General features: G+C 43.8%; 1 protein-coding gene across 2 annotated transcripts in view; it reads left to right on the top strand.

Moving 5' to 3' along the window:
* GSTO2 (glutathione S-transferase omega 2) overlaps positions 1-11948 on the top strand; it is a 20719-nt gene extending 8771 nt beyond the window's left edge. The window contains exons 6-7 of one of the 2 annotated variants that reach the window (XM_010859394.1): positions 10154-10260; positions 11665-11948. In XM_010859394.1, coding sequence (XP_010857696.1) covers positions 10154-10260; positions 11665-11824 — 267 coding nt within the window. In that variant the 3' untranslated portion in view covers positions 11825-11948. The remainder of the gene's footprint in view (positions 1-10153; positions 10261-11664) is intronic. The other variant, XM_010859395.1, reaches the window with a different exon arrangement.
* Positions 11949-15925: the final 3977 nt, after the last annotated feature.

The following is a 15925-nucleotide window of genomic DNA, read 5'->3' as shown; positions in this document are numbered from 1 at the left end:
AACAGAAAGGAAAAAACTGGCAAAAGACCATACACCTTTAAAGGCTTTCCTAGAAGTTCTGTCCAATGATTACTTAAGTTTCATTGACGAGAACGTAGTCATTGAGTTATAAGTATCTGCAGGGGAAGTTGGGAAATTTAATCTCTTAGCTGGGACCACCTTGTATAAAATCAGAGTTCTGTAATTAAGAAAGAAGGGGGAAAAACTTCCCTGGTGGTCCAGGGGCTAAAACTCCATGCTCCCAATACAGAGGGCTCAGGTTCTATCCCTGGTCAGAGAACTAGATCCCACATGCCACAGCTAAAAATATCTCACATGCCACAACCAAGACCTGAGCAGCCAAATAAATAAATGTTAAAAAAAAAAAAAAAAAGAAGAAGAAGAGGAAGAAGGGGGAAGTGTCTATGGGTAATCTTTGTTACCAGATCCTCCATGTATCTAGCAGTAATAGGGCTATTTACCCTGTAACTCTCTTATAGTCTGGAAGGTGGTCCTTTGACTTCCTTTATCTTTGTTCTACTGCTGCTGCTAAGTCACTTCAGTCGTGTCTGACTCTGTGCGACCCCATGGATGGCAGCCCACCAGGCTCCTCTGTCCATGGGATTTTCCAGGCAAGAGTACTGGAGTGGGGTGCCATTGCCTTCTCCATTATCTTTGTTCTAGAAACCGATAAATTCCCCTATGGGTGGGTTGTGATTCTTTGGCAGCCAGGGAATGCTATTTTTATCCCCTTAAAAGAAGGCTGATTACTAATATTCTTCCATCTGACCTTTGTGAAGTGGAAGCTGTTAAATTTATTTACAGTTACAGCTGCCTGTCTTAGATTTATATAGTTTCAGCATTTATGGATTCAGCATCATGTGTAAGAAGTGTCAGCCTTTGGTCCTGAGAACTCAGACTGCGGTCTTAACTCTGAGGAGGCAAGTAGGGTGAGGTAGAAAGAGTCTTGGCTCCTGGGCTTGGCTTTATGGGATTCCAGAACCTTCATCAAAGTTCTGGACCTCTCTGTGCCTTCGTTTCCACATTCATAGAAAGAAAGGGTCTTTTAAAAGGTGTGTTCACAAGTTTTGCAGAGGGACGGCCCAGAGAGAGGAGGTCTGCTGGTGGTTTTAGAGCCTGCTTCAGCCAGACCAGCCCTGGTTTCGACACTGTGTTTAACAAGACATCTAATAAGCTTGAATTTGAAGAGGGAGGGGGACCTTGCTTTGAAAAAGAAGTTTGATAGCTGTTGCCCATGGAGAATTTTTATGGTCTTTATTTTCAAAGATTAGCTGAACTGATTTTATCATGTCTGGTTACCTTCTTACAAGTTAAATGCTTGGCCAGGGAAAGGAGCCTTGAAACAAAATCTTTTAAATTCAAAGATAATTGAAAACATAGGTTGACCCATCTCTTTCCTACTCTGCATTTGAATGATGGATGAACTTTGAAAATTACAGATTGCTAAGTAAATGTATAATATTACAATGGAGGCACAGCTCCTTAGTTTGGGTTCTTCCAGGGAAGTGAGCCTGTATTTTCGTGCTGGGCATGATGCTAAAGTTGCTTTGCATACTCCTCTTATTTAATCTTGCCAATGACCCTCTCAGATGTAATAAGTAGCATCAGTGAAATTCTGGCTAGTTAAGGGCTGCTGCTGCTGCTAAGTACTGGAGTGGGGTGCTAGCCAGGGCTAATTAAGGAACACTGAATATGCAATATTGTTCCAGATTTGAATTGGGTTTTGTCCCATAGAATGTTAGTAGGAATTGTAAGTACAACATAGGTAATATCAGAATCTGAAAGATGCCCACTGAGCTTGAATTATTTGATACATTCCTCTCAATACCAGTATATTGACTCTAGGAGATTCTAGTGAAATTGAAACTTGTCAGAATAATTCTAATAGAGATGTTTTCTCTCTATTATAGAGATGATGTGTACAATTTTTTCTCCATGGTTTTGTACAATCAGGATTTTCTGTGAGTTGAAAATATCTTAGACAAGAGACCAGTGTATAATGGTCCATGTTACCCACAAGCAAACAGGTCAGTTTAAGTTGGCAGCCTTATACTCTAACGTTTTCTTCTTTTTAAATAAATGCTGTTTGACTTTTACATTTTTCTTTCAAACAAGTATCATCAAAATTGAAGGTTTATTTGTGCTTGTTATATAACCTCATTTTTCCATGTTATTTTTGTAGGTCTTTGAGACACATTTTTCTGTTGTTCAGTTGCTTAGTTGTGTCCGACTCTTTGCGACCCCATGGACTGCAGAGGCTGTCCTTCACTATCTCCCTGAGTTTGCTCAAACTCATGTCCATTAAGTCAGTGATGCCATCCAACCATCTCATTCTCTGTCACCCTCTTCTCCTCCTGCCTTCAGTCTTTCCCGGCATCAGGGTCTTTTCCAATGAGTCGGCTCTTTGCATCAGGTGACCAAAGTTTTGGAGCTTTGGCACTATCCTTCCAGTGAATATTCAGCGTTGAGTTCTTTTAAGATTGACTGGTTTTATTTCCTTGCTGTCCAAGGGACTCTCAAGAGTCTTCTCCAGCACCACAATTCTAAAGCATCAATTCTTCAGTGCTCAGCCTTCTTTATGTTCCAACTCACATCCGTACATGAATACTGGAAAAACCATAGCTTTGACTAGACGGACCTTTGTCACCAAAGTGATGTCTCTGCTTTTTAATATGCTATCTAGGTTTGTCATAACGTTTCCTCCAAGGAGCAAACATCTTTTAAGTTCATGGCTGCAGTCACCATCCACAGTGATTTCGGGGCCCAAGAAAATAAAGTCTGTCACCGTTTCCATTTTCCCCCCATCTATTTGCCATGAAGTCATGGGACTGGATGCCATGATCTTAGTTTTTTAATGTTGAATTTTAAACCAGCTTTCCCACTCTCTTTTTTCACCTTCATCAAGAGGCTCTTTAGTTCATCTTCACTTTCTGCCATTAGGATGGTGTTATCATCTGCATATCTGAGATTATATGCACAAATGTAAATAAACTCCTAGAAAAATGTCTGGGGAGACTCAAATCAGACTTGGCTGGTGCCTACTACTGGAAGGGGATTAGCCTGGGGGTGGGAAAGAAGAGTGGTTCAGAGCAAGGATAGGAAGGGAGAGCCTTTGCCTTCTATACTGCTTTCTGTGTTTGAATCTTTTTTTTAATAATGAGAATATTTTTCTCTATTATATGTGTAATTATTAAAGATGGAAAAAAATAACTTTTCATTCTGCATAATTTGCCATATGCGTAAGCCAGAATTATGTATCCAGCACACTCATTAGGGTTATTTAGATTGTTTCAGTTGCTTATCATTATTAATGATGCCTCCCAGAAACAGCAGCTCCTTTGCATAAAAAGCCCTTTCTCTGTTTTAAAATATGTCCTTAGGCCAGACTTCCAGGAACAGAATTACCAGATCAAAGGGTATGACCATTTTAGAAGCTAGAGCTGGATGTTGCTAAATTGCTTCCCCCAAGACTTGTGCTGTATACCCCCTACCCTCTGAGTGTCAAAAATGCCCTTTGAACCAATCCCTTTTCACTGTTGGGAGATTTCATTTAAAAAGATACTTGCCTGTCTTGAGAAACAGTAGTTTCTCATAGTTGCTTTAATGTATATTTCTTTGATAATGAGATGGTATGTTTTCCCCAAAGTATTCCATTTCTTTGTGTTTTATTTGTGCAGATGGTCTGCTACCCATCTGTTTGTCAAGATCTTCCTGATTTTCCTTGTTAATTTTTTTAAGAGTTCTTTATATGTAAAGGATATTGGCCTGCTTTTAAGATACATTGTTTTAACTTTTTGTCGTCTTTGTACATATAGAAATTTAACATTAAAAATATTGTGTGATCTTTCCTGTTGTGATTTCTTCCACTGCTTTTGTACATAGGAAATCCTTTCCCCCTTCAGAAATTTGATAAAATGCTTTTATATTTTCATCTACCACCCATCACTTTAAAGATATTTGACTTGTCAAGCCTTGCCCCACTAGCTTCCCTCCACTATTATCTTACAAATATATTGCAACAAAAAGAATTAAACCTATGAAAGGGATTCCAGGATAGAATTTTCAGGGTGGCCAAATGTTGACAGGTTGCATTCTGAATCTTCACAGGAAACTCCTGGTTGTAAGTGGTGACCAGCAGGAGGGGTGTGTTTGGCACAGACCCTGCTTCTCAGGCTTCTTTCCAGAGAAGTGGGTTTTATGTATACTCTAAGTTTGTTCTGTATCCTTGGTTTGTTTTAAGGAGAATCCGTTAATCTTCATTAGCTCAGCCTCAGCTATAGTATGTCAGTGGAGCAGACACCTGAAATTTGAAATCTTGAGAATCTTCCCTTATCTTGTACGAACTCAAAAGATATCTGCCCTGGAGTGGATTGAGTATTTCTGCTTCTGGTTAGGGTCTGCATTGCTGATGTAACAGCAGGTGGCTTTGTGTATTTTATAGGAGGGGACTGGTTCTGCTTCATAAGAACTGTTTCCATCAAGAAAAACCGCTTCCTTCCTCCTCCAGCCAGGCCAGAGCCAGCATGCTGTCCTGGTTAGAGCCAGGAGACTTCTCTTGTGTGCAGGGCAGGTGGTGCATTAAGACCACAAGTGCAGTTATTGACGCTGCACTTGAGCACCCAAGACTGTAGACTGATGATTCTTAGGATGTCTGGTTTGAGGAAGTCTGGGCTTCTCTTTATAATCTTGTCCCTCACAAAAAATTTTGCAGATTTCCTTTTCCTCCTTGGTGAACGTCCTAGCTGGGGAGCCTTGGCCAGTGCGCCTCACCACGATGGCCACGCGGGGGAGCCCAGCGCGCTTCTTCCTTCTACGTGCGCTCTAGCGGGAACCTCCTTTTGTCCGCCTGGGGGAGCCCGAGAGGCCTTCGAGGCAGATAAGCGGCCCTTCAGGGTTCAAGTTCAGGGGTGGAAACAGCGTACTCAGGTGTCACCAACCAGTCTCTCCCTCTTCATTTGCATGCTCATTCCTTTTTCCGAGTCACATCCAGAACCAAGAGAAGGATCTGTAGTCATTTTTCAGTGAACTGGAGAACAGAGAAATTTTAAAAATAACGTTTTCTACTATTCCAGAACGTCAAATGGCTTTTTCCTGAAATAGCTCACGTCTTAATCTGAATGGAAGATGTGTTAATACATTAAGGAAATCCTAGGGCTTGAAGCTAGAGGCTCAGTTTCTTCCCCAGGCCATGTGTGGCCTAGGGCCTTGGTGGAAAGTATCTTTTCTAAGAAGGCCATCTTGAAGGGCAGTATTTCTGAGAATGAGAGAGTCCATTGTAAGAAAAGTTATTCAACATTAAGAATGACCAATATCACTATATGTGACAGGCAGGTGACAGAAATACCGCAAAACAGAGTTGTTTTTTTTTTAAACACATTGGCTATTAGCATAGCCACTGCTCAGTGGGTGGAGGCAAAGCTGCAGCTTCCTGTTCTGATGACAGATCATTTAGGAAAGATAAGACATAGGAAATTAACACTGTCATATTATTTTACTTCTGACTGTCCTAAATTTGTCAAGATGTGGGAGTTGGACCATAAAGAAGACTGAGTGCCAAAGAATTGATGCTTTAGAACTGTGGTGCTGAAGACTCTTGAGAGTCCCAAGACATAAAACCAGTTAATTCTAAAGGAAATCAGCCCTGAATATCCATCGGAAGGACTGATGCTGAAGCTCCAATACTTCGGCTACCTGATGCAAAGGGCCGACTCATTGGAAAAGACTCTGATGCTGGGAAAGATTGAGGGCAAGAGGAGAAGGTGGCGAGAGGATGAAATGGTTAGGTGGCATCATCGACTCAGTGGACATTAGTTTGAACAAACTCCAGGAGATAGTGAAGTACAGGGAAGCCTGGCATGCTGTAGTCCATGGGGTCGCAAGCAATTGGACACGACTGAGGGACTGAAGAACAACCACAAAAGGGACTTAGTTTAAACTGAGAATACGGAAGAACTATTTTAAGTCAAGTTTCCTGAAGACCGTCTTATCCATGGAATGAGACAGGAAGGAGAGAATTTTGAAAAGCTCTTTTGCCATGATTGTATCTCACCTCTCCATCAGTTAGTTGCCTGACTGAGAGAGAAGGAGAAAGAGGAAGATTGCGAGGCGGGGGTGGGGGGAGTCCTCACAGGGACTCTCAAAGCTGGGCCGGTCCTTGGCAGAAGGAAAGAGGGTTTCGGGGTTTGCTGATTCTGAGCTTGTTGCTGATACTTAAATTTAAGGAACAGACAAAGAATTCACTAGAGACTTGGGAAAGCCTCTGTGATTACAGTCCTCATACATACATATTTGACGTTGACACAGGGTTGACACTAGGCTGGGACTTAGGAGAATGGTGTCTTTGTCTTGGCTCTGGCACGAACCAGAGAGCCCTCTTACTTCCCTGGGACAGAGTTTCCTTCTTTCTAAGCAAGAGTGTCTTCCACACAGGAGACAAGAATCAGCTCACTAGCATGCTTTCCTCTCTGAATTGCCAGGAAACTCAAGTCAAATTCAAAGCTTTATTTATTAAGGAACTCTGCAGGAGCCTTGGCTTGATATCTCGAGACCATTTTCCTTCCTTATTTTGACCTTATGTTCTTTTATTTTTGCCTTTCTTAGCATGATTTTTCATATTTAATATTTTAGTGTACACATTTTTATACAATGCACCTCCAATCCTTTGTCTAGTGAGCATGGTATAAATAAATGGAAAAATGGAAGGGGAGTTATGCTAGATGAATCCAGGGGCCCTTCCAGTACTGAAGTTTTGTGATTCTCAGGGAACAAGTCTTTGTACATGTCTGGAATGTCTCAGGTTTGCTGAGAAGGGAGCTCTCCTACTGAAGGTCCTAAAGATGGTAATGAGCTTCCAAAGAGGCCTAGCCAGAATGTGCCCCAGGGTCACTGTGATGTGTCTATAGAGAAGCTGGCACTTTGGTTTATAGGAAGACTGCTTTTCTACTGGGATGTTTAGACTTGCTTTGTATGAAATCTGGTGGAGAAATGCCTGTTTGAGGCAGGGCTCAAGAATCTGCACCTGTATCAAGAACTCCAAGGAATTTTGATGTCACACTTGGATTTAAGAAAGTCTGAGGGAATGTGTAAATGTATCACGGGGCAGGGGAGAGGCTGGCAGAAGACATCAGTCTCATCCATATACTTGTCTTGACTTTTTATTGTAATGAATACCTTGATAAAGGTTGAATTACATTATGAATGGCTTTTTTTTTTTTTGACTACACTGCATTGGCATGCAGGATCTTAAGTTCCCTGACCAGGGACTGAACCCATGCCCCTTACAGTGGAAGTGCAGAATCTAATCACTGGACAGCCAGGGAAGTCCCTATGAGTGTTTACACGGCTGAGGGTAGTTTTACAAAGATATTCCTAAAAAACAGAGGACAGACTTCCTTGATAAATAGAAGTAAAACAGTTTCGATGGTTCCTAATGTCTGAATGAATAAGTGTACCATTCTGTTAAAAATTCATTGCATCCAAATGATGATATGTATTCAAAGACATACTCTCACTTTGAGTAAATGAAAGGTTTTAAAATATACTAAATAAACATCAATTACTAAGCAATTATTCATTTTCAAAATATCTCATCACCTTAATAAAAGACTTATCATGGGTTCTAATAAATGCCCATATATGGTCTGTTTTGATAAGGACTTTCTCAAGAGCATCTCTGCTCTGTAAAGCAGAAGAGTTATATAAAAGTTCCAGAGTCAGTCAGTTCAGATTCAGTTCTGATTTGTGCCATGAAGGCCAATAATAAGCTGGACATATACGTTTCAAAGCCAGTGATAAATGTTTGGGTAATTATTATCTGATCCTGAATATAAAGAAGGGTTAGGGCTTTCTGGAATTCATGAAAACTGGATGGTTCCTCTTCCTTGTAAATCAGGTCTTACTACATATGATTGAAAATAGCCTCTTTTAAATTTTCATTGGCCAGGCTCTGCCGTTTCAGTACCGTCTTCTTCAAACAGCGGGCTGCAATCCATGGGGTCGCTAAGAGTCAGACATGACTTCACTTTCCCTTTTCACTTTCATGCATTGGAGAAGGAAATGGCAACCCACTCCAGTGTTCTTGCCTGGAGAATCCCAGGGACGGGGGAGCCTGGTGGGCTGCCATCTCTGGGGTCGCACAGAGTCGGACACGACTGAAGTGACTTAGCAGCAGCAGCAGCAGCAACACTGTTTCAGCTTAGCCAGGGGAACTCCTCTATGCTATGCCGGGAGATAATGAAGACATAGACATTAGGGTACCAATATTTGCTTTCTCTTCTGAGAAGGGTGGTGGCGAAGGATTTACTTTCTGTAGATGTAACCTCTAGAGGTTTCTGTGATTTTTCATCAAGAGAGCTCACGCTTATTGGGCATGATTCCATCATTCCTTACCGTAACCTCTAAGGTGGGCAATAACATTACCACCATTATACAAATGAGAGCACTGAGGCTTGGAGGAGAAGGTGAGTAAATTGTCTGGGTTTCATGTTGAATGAGAGGTGGAACCCAGGAGAGGACCAGATCTGCCAGCCCTAGAGTTCATTCTTAACTCCACCCCTAGACTACCTCATAGAAGCAACAAGCTGGCCTGAAGGATGAAGAATCAAGCCTGAGAGATAGGAAGTTTGAAATCTAGGTAAAGGACGTGCTCAGTTGCTCAGTCGTGTCCAACTCTTTGTGGCCCATGGACTTCAGCACTCTAGGCTCCTCTGTCCAGGCAGGAATACTGAAGTGGGTTGGCATTCCCTGCTGCTGCTGCTAAGTTGCTTCAGTCGTGTCCAACTCTGTGCGACCCCATAGACGGCAGCCCACCAGGCTCCCCCATCCCTGGGATTTTCCAGGCAAGAATGCTGGAGTGGGTTGCCATTTCCTTCTCCAATGCATGAAAGTGAAAAGTGAAAGTGAAGTCACTCAGTCGTGTCCGACTCCTAGCGACCCCATGGACTGCAGCCTACCAGGCTCCTCCATCTGTGGGATTTTTCAGGCAAGAGTACTGGAGTGGATTGCCATTGCCTTCTTCGTGCCATTCCCTACTCCAGGGGATATTCCTGACTCAGGGATCAAAATCACGTCTCTTTCATCTCCTGCATTGGCAGGTGGATTCTTTACCACTAGCACCACCTGGGAAGTCCAGATAAAAGATATAGGAATCTAGATAAAGGATATAGGGATCTAGATATTTTGCTACAGGGAAGTATATAATTGATTATGAGTTATGTCAGTCCATTATGACAGTCCAGTTATGACATTTGGATTATGTCAGTCCAAAGAGTCTTTTGTTTGACTTAACTAGATAATTGGCATCATACTTTTCTCAATGGGAAGAACTGGCCCAACAATAACCTCTGCTAAATACTATTGCCTTTTAAATTTTCAAGTACCTCCCCGTCCCCCACTCCCCCGCCACCAATGTCTTTGGCTAGCTCTCTGTCAAGAGTTTGTTTTCTTGATGGTTCATCTATCTGTGTTGATTTGTCCCATTTGGGAATGAGAACTTTTGCTTTAATGCAAAAATTTGATAATGTTGAGTGGCCAACACATATGAAGTTCAAAAAGCTCAAATAAAAAAGGAAAATATGATAGAAAGACAGTATTGGGATTTGAGAGAGCCCATCAGATAGCCCTGCTCTTCCTTGCCTTAGTTTTGAATTGGCTGAAAAATAAGGCTAAAGAGGAAGACATGTGGAGGCTATGGTATCCCCTTTATTACAGATAAACTGGATCCTGGAGAATGGGGGGGGGCACGACCACAACAAGTGAGGTTCCTTCTGTGGCCCCTCCCTCCCAGTAATGGGCAGTGCTGGTCAGAGGCAGGGCCCCTCTCCAGGGGCTGAGCCCTAGAAAGCTTAGAACAGGGGATAGCCTGTTCTAGGCTGAGAGAGGCGGGTTGTTCTTCCAAATCCTCCAATCAGATGAGCCGCTGGGATACTCCAGGGTTGAAAGGAGGGCGGGGCTAAGTGTGGCCTGGACAACAGACCCTAAAGGAAATGGAAGAAACCTCAGAAAAAGGGTAGAAGCATTCACCTAACCAAATGGAAGACGACGCCAAGCCTTGGGTCTCCTTCTTTGGGACTTAATTTGATATTTGTATTTAGTGCCTATAAATACATTAGCAGATGGGTTAATTAACTTGCTTTTGCTCTGTTTAAACTTCCAGATTCTTGGCTATCAGAACACCGTCTTCTTTGGCGGAGATTGTATATCCATGATTGATTACCTCTTTTGGCCCTGGTTTGAGCGGCTGGAAGTATATGGAATAGCCGAGTAAGACATTAAGCTGTATGGTCATAGATTCCAAGGGTCACACTGGGTAGCAGTGCTTCAAATGATCTTTGTGCCATCTGTCCTCCTCTGGACATGTTTCACGTGAATGTGGAACGTAGAGTTTTAAACTGTGTGCTTCTTTGTTCAAAATGCACCTGTGCTCTTGTGCCACTAACTGCGGACACACACTTTATCCATGTTGCTGCTGCTAAGACTGCATCCCAGAGCCTCCCCAGTGTTTCAGAGCCGCTGGCTGTCCTCACCATGCATCCAGCATAGCTGGGGGTGAGTGTAGAAGCAGGTGGACGGTCTCAGTCACAGGGTTTTGGTGGCTTGTCTGCAGCTCCGTCGGTGGCCCTCTGCCTGGTCCTGCCGTGTCACCCTGTGGACCTCACATCCCTTACAGGGCACCTTAGTTACTGGAGGAATCTTTCTCCAGATAGGCATACCCTTAAAAAACAAATGATTTTAAAGTAATATATGCTTGATATCAGAGAAACAAAATGGCCAGCCATATACACCACACGAGTATAGGGATAAAGTAGAAGAAATTGCCCTGTAGACTCAGGGAGACCACACAGGGGCCCCGGACAGACATGTGCTTTGTTCCCACGACACTCACAGGAGAACCTGAACTTGAGCTGGCTCTGCTCTCACACCAGCCTGTCACATGGCGGGTGCCGGACTATTCTGGTGTTGGGGAATGCCGTCCTGCCGAGGTGGAACTGCATCTGGACTTTTATAATGCACATGCTTGCGTTTATCCAGGATTCATCTTATAAGCTCCTCACTTAGGGCAGGTCAGATGTCACAGACTTGGATATTTTAAACCATGTCAGAACATAAACCTCGCCAAAACCTGTCTCCTCTGGGGACAGAGCTGAACCACACATTAGGAACCTTCTCCTCCTGGATTTTCCATTAACAAGTTTACTGTCTGGGCAAGTCACTACAGATCCGAGACCTACACGTCCTGATCAGTCCCTGAAAGGGCCCAGTCAGCTCCATTATTTCAAGGTTTCATGATTGTTTTACTCATTTCTTTAAAAATGTGTTTTTGAAAACTTTTTTTTTCAATCCCCCAAAAGTAAAATCTGAGAATGACTGAAGAATGCATCTTTTTGTTGGTAAACAGTAAAAAACAGATACCTTATTTCCCCAGAGCACTCAGTCCACAAGTATTTTAACTGCAGGGTTAAAAACAACAACTTTGGTGATTCTAAAGACACACAGCCATTTCAAGTCAGATTTTCCTCCAGTAAGTGACTGTGCTCAGTTGATAGGAAGGTAACTAAGATAGCTCTGTTGCCCCAATAAATTCGTCCCTTGTAGCTTGTAGTCTAAAAAGTGACTTGCGTCCCCCTTCACCTTCAGACCGGCTAACGCTTCTCTCCTGTCCTGCAGCTGTGTGAACCACACCCCTGCGCTCCGGCTCTGGATTGCAGCCATGAAGCAGGATCCCACAGTCTGTTCTCTTCTCACAGATAAGAACACCTTCTTGGGCTTCTTGAATCTCTATTTTCAGAACAACCCCGGTGCCTTTGACTACGGGCTAAGTTGCTGAGCCTTGCAGTCCACCCCTTCACCACCCAGAATTCCCAAGCCTGTCGTGATTCTGCACTTCTTTTGGTGGGGCAGTCAGTCTCTCTTCATTTTCTTTAAGGTTCCAAATAAACATGGAGACAGAATCATTTCTGATAATCATTTTATGACTCCTGTAGCCCGTAGCATCTAGTCATTCTCTAGAAATCTCAGTGTTAACATCCAGAGATGTTTAGGGAGACCGTGTGCCTCCCAGCTTGATGACCTTTGCCCCAGTTTGACCTCCAGGTTATTGGTGCCGATGCTGATGCTGAGGTTCAAGGCCGCCCCATCGCTGATGCTGTCACTACAGATTGGTACCCTGCATATCCTCCTGGTGAGAGAGATGAGAAGGAAGAAAGCGCTTCAAGTCCACATACTCTCCATTTGGCAGATGAGAGCTGCAGTCCTTGTGGGCGTGCATGAGTCTCTCTCTGGCTCCAGCTTTTTGGCTGTGGGCCTGGGAGACACCGAGGTCTTGTGACGGAAAGAATTCCAAAGCAGGAAACGAAACACCCAGATCACCCTGGACTAACGACGTCAGAATATCACCGGTGCTCTCGGCGCTCAGAATGGCTCACAAAATGTTCTAGAGTCGACATCCTGCCTTAAAAAATTACACATACCCTAAACCTGGTCCCAGGCAAAGGTCATTCTGTTGGATTTGTGTCACAGATGCTTTCAATTCACCCCAACACATGCCCCTGACTGCCTGTTGTGTACCAAGCCTGGGCCACGTGAGTGACCAAGATGACAAAGACACCAGAGCTCCTGATCTCTTCACTGATCCTGGTTGAGATTTTACACCTAGAGCTTTGGAGCTGCTTGCCTTGTAGTGGGAAGGTTTCTCTTTTTAAAAAAGGTTGTTTAAACCGAAGTATAGTTGATTTGCAATGTTGTGTTCATTTCAGGTATGCACCAACGTGATTCAGTTACATATACAGATTCTCTTTCAGATTCTTTTCCATTATAGATTATTACAAGATAATGAACACAGTTCCCTGTATTATATAGGAGGTCCTTATGGTTTATCTATTTTATGTTTAGCAGTGTGTATCTGCTAAGCCCATACTCCTCATTTATCCCTCCCACATTTCCCCTTTGGTAACCATGCTTGTTTTCTATGTCTCTGAGTCTTTTTTTCTTTTGCAACTAAGTTCATTTGTATTGCATTTTTAATTCTATACATAAGTGATATATAGTATTTGTCTTTCTCTGTCTGACTTACTTCACTTAGTATGATAATCTCTAGGTCAATTCATGGTGCTGCAAATGGCAGTATTTTATTCTTTTTATGGCTGAGTAATATTACTCATTACTCTCCCTTGGTGGCTCAGTGGTAAAAAAATCCATCTACCAATGCTGGAGACGTGAGTTCGATCCCTGGGTCAGGAAGATCCCGTGGAGAAGGAAATGGCAACCCATTCCTGTATTCTTACCTTGGAAATCCCATGGACAGATCTAACATAACAAAATAACATGACAGGCTACAATCATGGCATTGCAAAGAGTCAGACAGCACTTAGCAACTAAACAACATGTGAGATATATATATATATATATATATTTCACATCTTCTTTATTCTAAGTGTCCACATTTAAGTTTCTTCTATGTCTTGGCTATTGTAAATAGTGCTGCTATGAATATTGGGGTGCATGTGTCTTTTCAAATTAGAGTTTTCATGTTTCCCAGATATATGCCCAGGAGTGGGATTGCAGGATCATATGGTAACTCTTATTTTTAGTTTTTAAAGGAATTTTCATTTGTTCTCCAGGGAAGCCACACCAATGTATTGGAATGCTTCCATTGGGCAGGCATGGCACCTTGGCGGGCTCTGTCCAGATGTGCCCTCCTCCAAAGATGATAAGGAGCCCCAGAGGATGGCCAGGTGTGACGACAGGTGCCTTAGGAGTGGGACAGGCCTGGCCAACACCATTTTATCTCAGGGTCTCAAGATCAGCCGGTGATCATTTGCTTTGTTCACGTGGGATCTTTTCCCAGCCTCTAGCCACGCTGAGACCAGGCAGTGGCAGGAGCGATGTGGAGCAATGTTCAGACTTGTTAGTGCCCACGGAGGAGCTGTGTGCTACTTCTGCCTCTGACTCAGCCCAAACCCGCCCATTACTCCCCATGTCTCATCCTGACCTGGCCATCTGCTGCCGCTGGGTGGATTTTGACTCATGTAAATAGTTACCAGTGTGACTCCGTGCCAGCTGGACAGAGTGAGCCAGCTCGGGGAGGTAGCCAGTCTGCCAGAGCAGGCACCACGTGACCGGGCAGTCTGCTGTGCCATCTGCTCAGGATGGGGTGCTCTGTTGCCATGGCACCCGAGCCAACGCAGAGTGAGGTCTGCGAGTCACATTTCCTTGGGATGCTTGCTCGGCTTCCGTGGCTCTCCTGGGACTCAGGGACTGATCATCTTTGCAGGTGTAAATCCTGTGTGCTGGCCAGCATTTGGCACGGGACCAAGACTGCTGTCGAGACAACAAATAAAGGCCTGTCGCTGGATGGATAAAACCAAAGATATTCTCTTCTGAGGCTCCACGTGCTAATTTAGAAAGCTTAGAGAACCAGGAAATAAAGGATGGAGGAGAGTGCCCATGGGAAGTGTGCAGGTTGGGCCTTCCACGACTTCCTTCTCAATCCTTTATGTCATCTGTCTGACCACAGAGGGATCCGAATTATCGACCTCTGGATGAAACTAGGCACATTTAGCCTGGAGAAAAGAGACAATTAAAATAAGGCTCCATGAGGAGCTTTCAAAATAACCACTTATTTTATTGGTGGGGTAGGGGAGGTAGAAATAATACATCAGGGTTAAAAAAACTTCAGTGAAAAAGAAACAGGAGGTTGTGCATCATCCCATGTCCCAGAGAGAACCACTTTTGACAATTGAAGAATATCTTATAAAAGCATGTTGAACTGTGGATTTAAGGTGAAATCTGTTCTCTATGTCCAGCAAATTAGAAAAAAGTAGTTTAAACCACCACACTGAAAGAGCCTCATTGTCATAGACGATGTTAATATCAGAGCTGATGATCAGAGGAGTCATGTGGACTTCTTTTCTTCGCGGTTCTGGACAGAAGCCCATCTGGGCTGAGTCCAGTTACATCCTGACACAGTGTAGGGGGAGTGATCAGGATAGCTGGCCATGGTTATGGTGGTGGGTGGGTGGTGGGGATGTTGAGTAAGGGTTACTTGAGATTCCTTCTAGCTCTAAACCTTTCTGATGGCGGACAGCAAGCAGAGTGGCTGGGTTAGAGTGGATCTAAACAGTCAAGTCCAAGGTGGAGCATCTTCACTGTCACAGGGACTCCCCTCAGGTACCTCCACATTTCTCCACGTTGGAGCTTTGGTGGTCGGGGTGGGGATGGGGTGTTTCTCTCCCTTAAGTTCTCACCTCGTGTACCACCTGGTCCACATCTCCTCTGTCCGAGTCAATGGTCCTGATGGAAGGGGACATCACCGCTCTGCCTTAGGCTCCTCTGTGGTTTATGTCAGCTTGGTTCTGTTTGTTATCAAAAGTTATACAAACAGTCAACCATCCAGCCCGAGGGGCTTCTCACCAATTAGCCTTCAGCCCCTTCTTCCCCTCACACACATAGTGAGCACTGGGCCCACCCGGGAGCCCCCACCCGCCCATTTCCCTTTCATTCACATCTGTGAGTCCCCGGAAGGCTGAGCATCTGGTCTTTACCAACATTTTGCTTGCCTCCGCCTTGTCAGACCTCTAGAGCCTTTGCAAATGCTGCTTCCTCCATTCTTGAATCTTCCTCAGAGCAGCCTCCTGGTGCTTTTCTGCAACTAGATTTTCTCTTGCAAAGTTCAGATAAGAATTCTTCTTTGGGCAAAGAGGTGGTATACCATAGAGGATAAGAAGGGGCCTGTGTGAATGGGTTCCAATTCTCACTCTGCCACTCATTAAATTCCATGGGCAAGTTGCTCCAGCTTTCTGAGCTTTAGTTTCTTATCTGTAACACGGGACCACTAAGGACCTATTCCATAGGGTTGTTGAAGAATGATGGGATCATCCATGTCAGGACTTAGCATCTGCCAGGGAAATGCTTAGTGAATGGACAACAA

This window comes from Bison bison, unplaced genomic scaffold (genome assembly GCF_000754665.1).
Source record: "Bison bison bison isolate TAMUID 2011002044 unplaced genomic scaffold, Bison_UMD1.0 scf7180017864456, whole genome shotgun sequence".
In the NCBI taxonomy this organism is placed as follows: Eukaryota; Metazoa; Chordata; class Mammalia; order Artiodactyla; family Bovidae; genus Bison; species Bison bison.
This window is presented reverse-complemented; position numbering and strand designations above follow the sequence as displayed.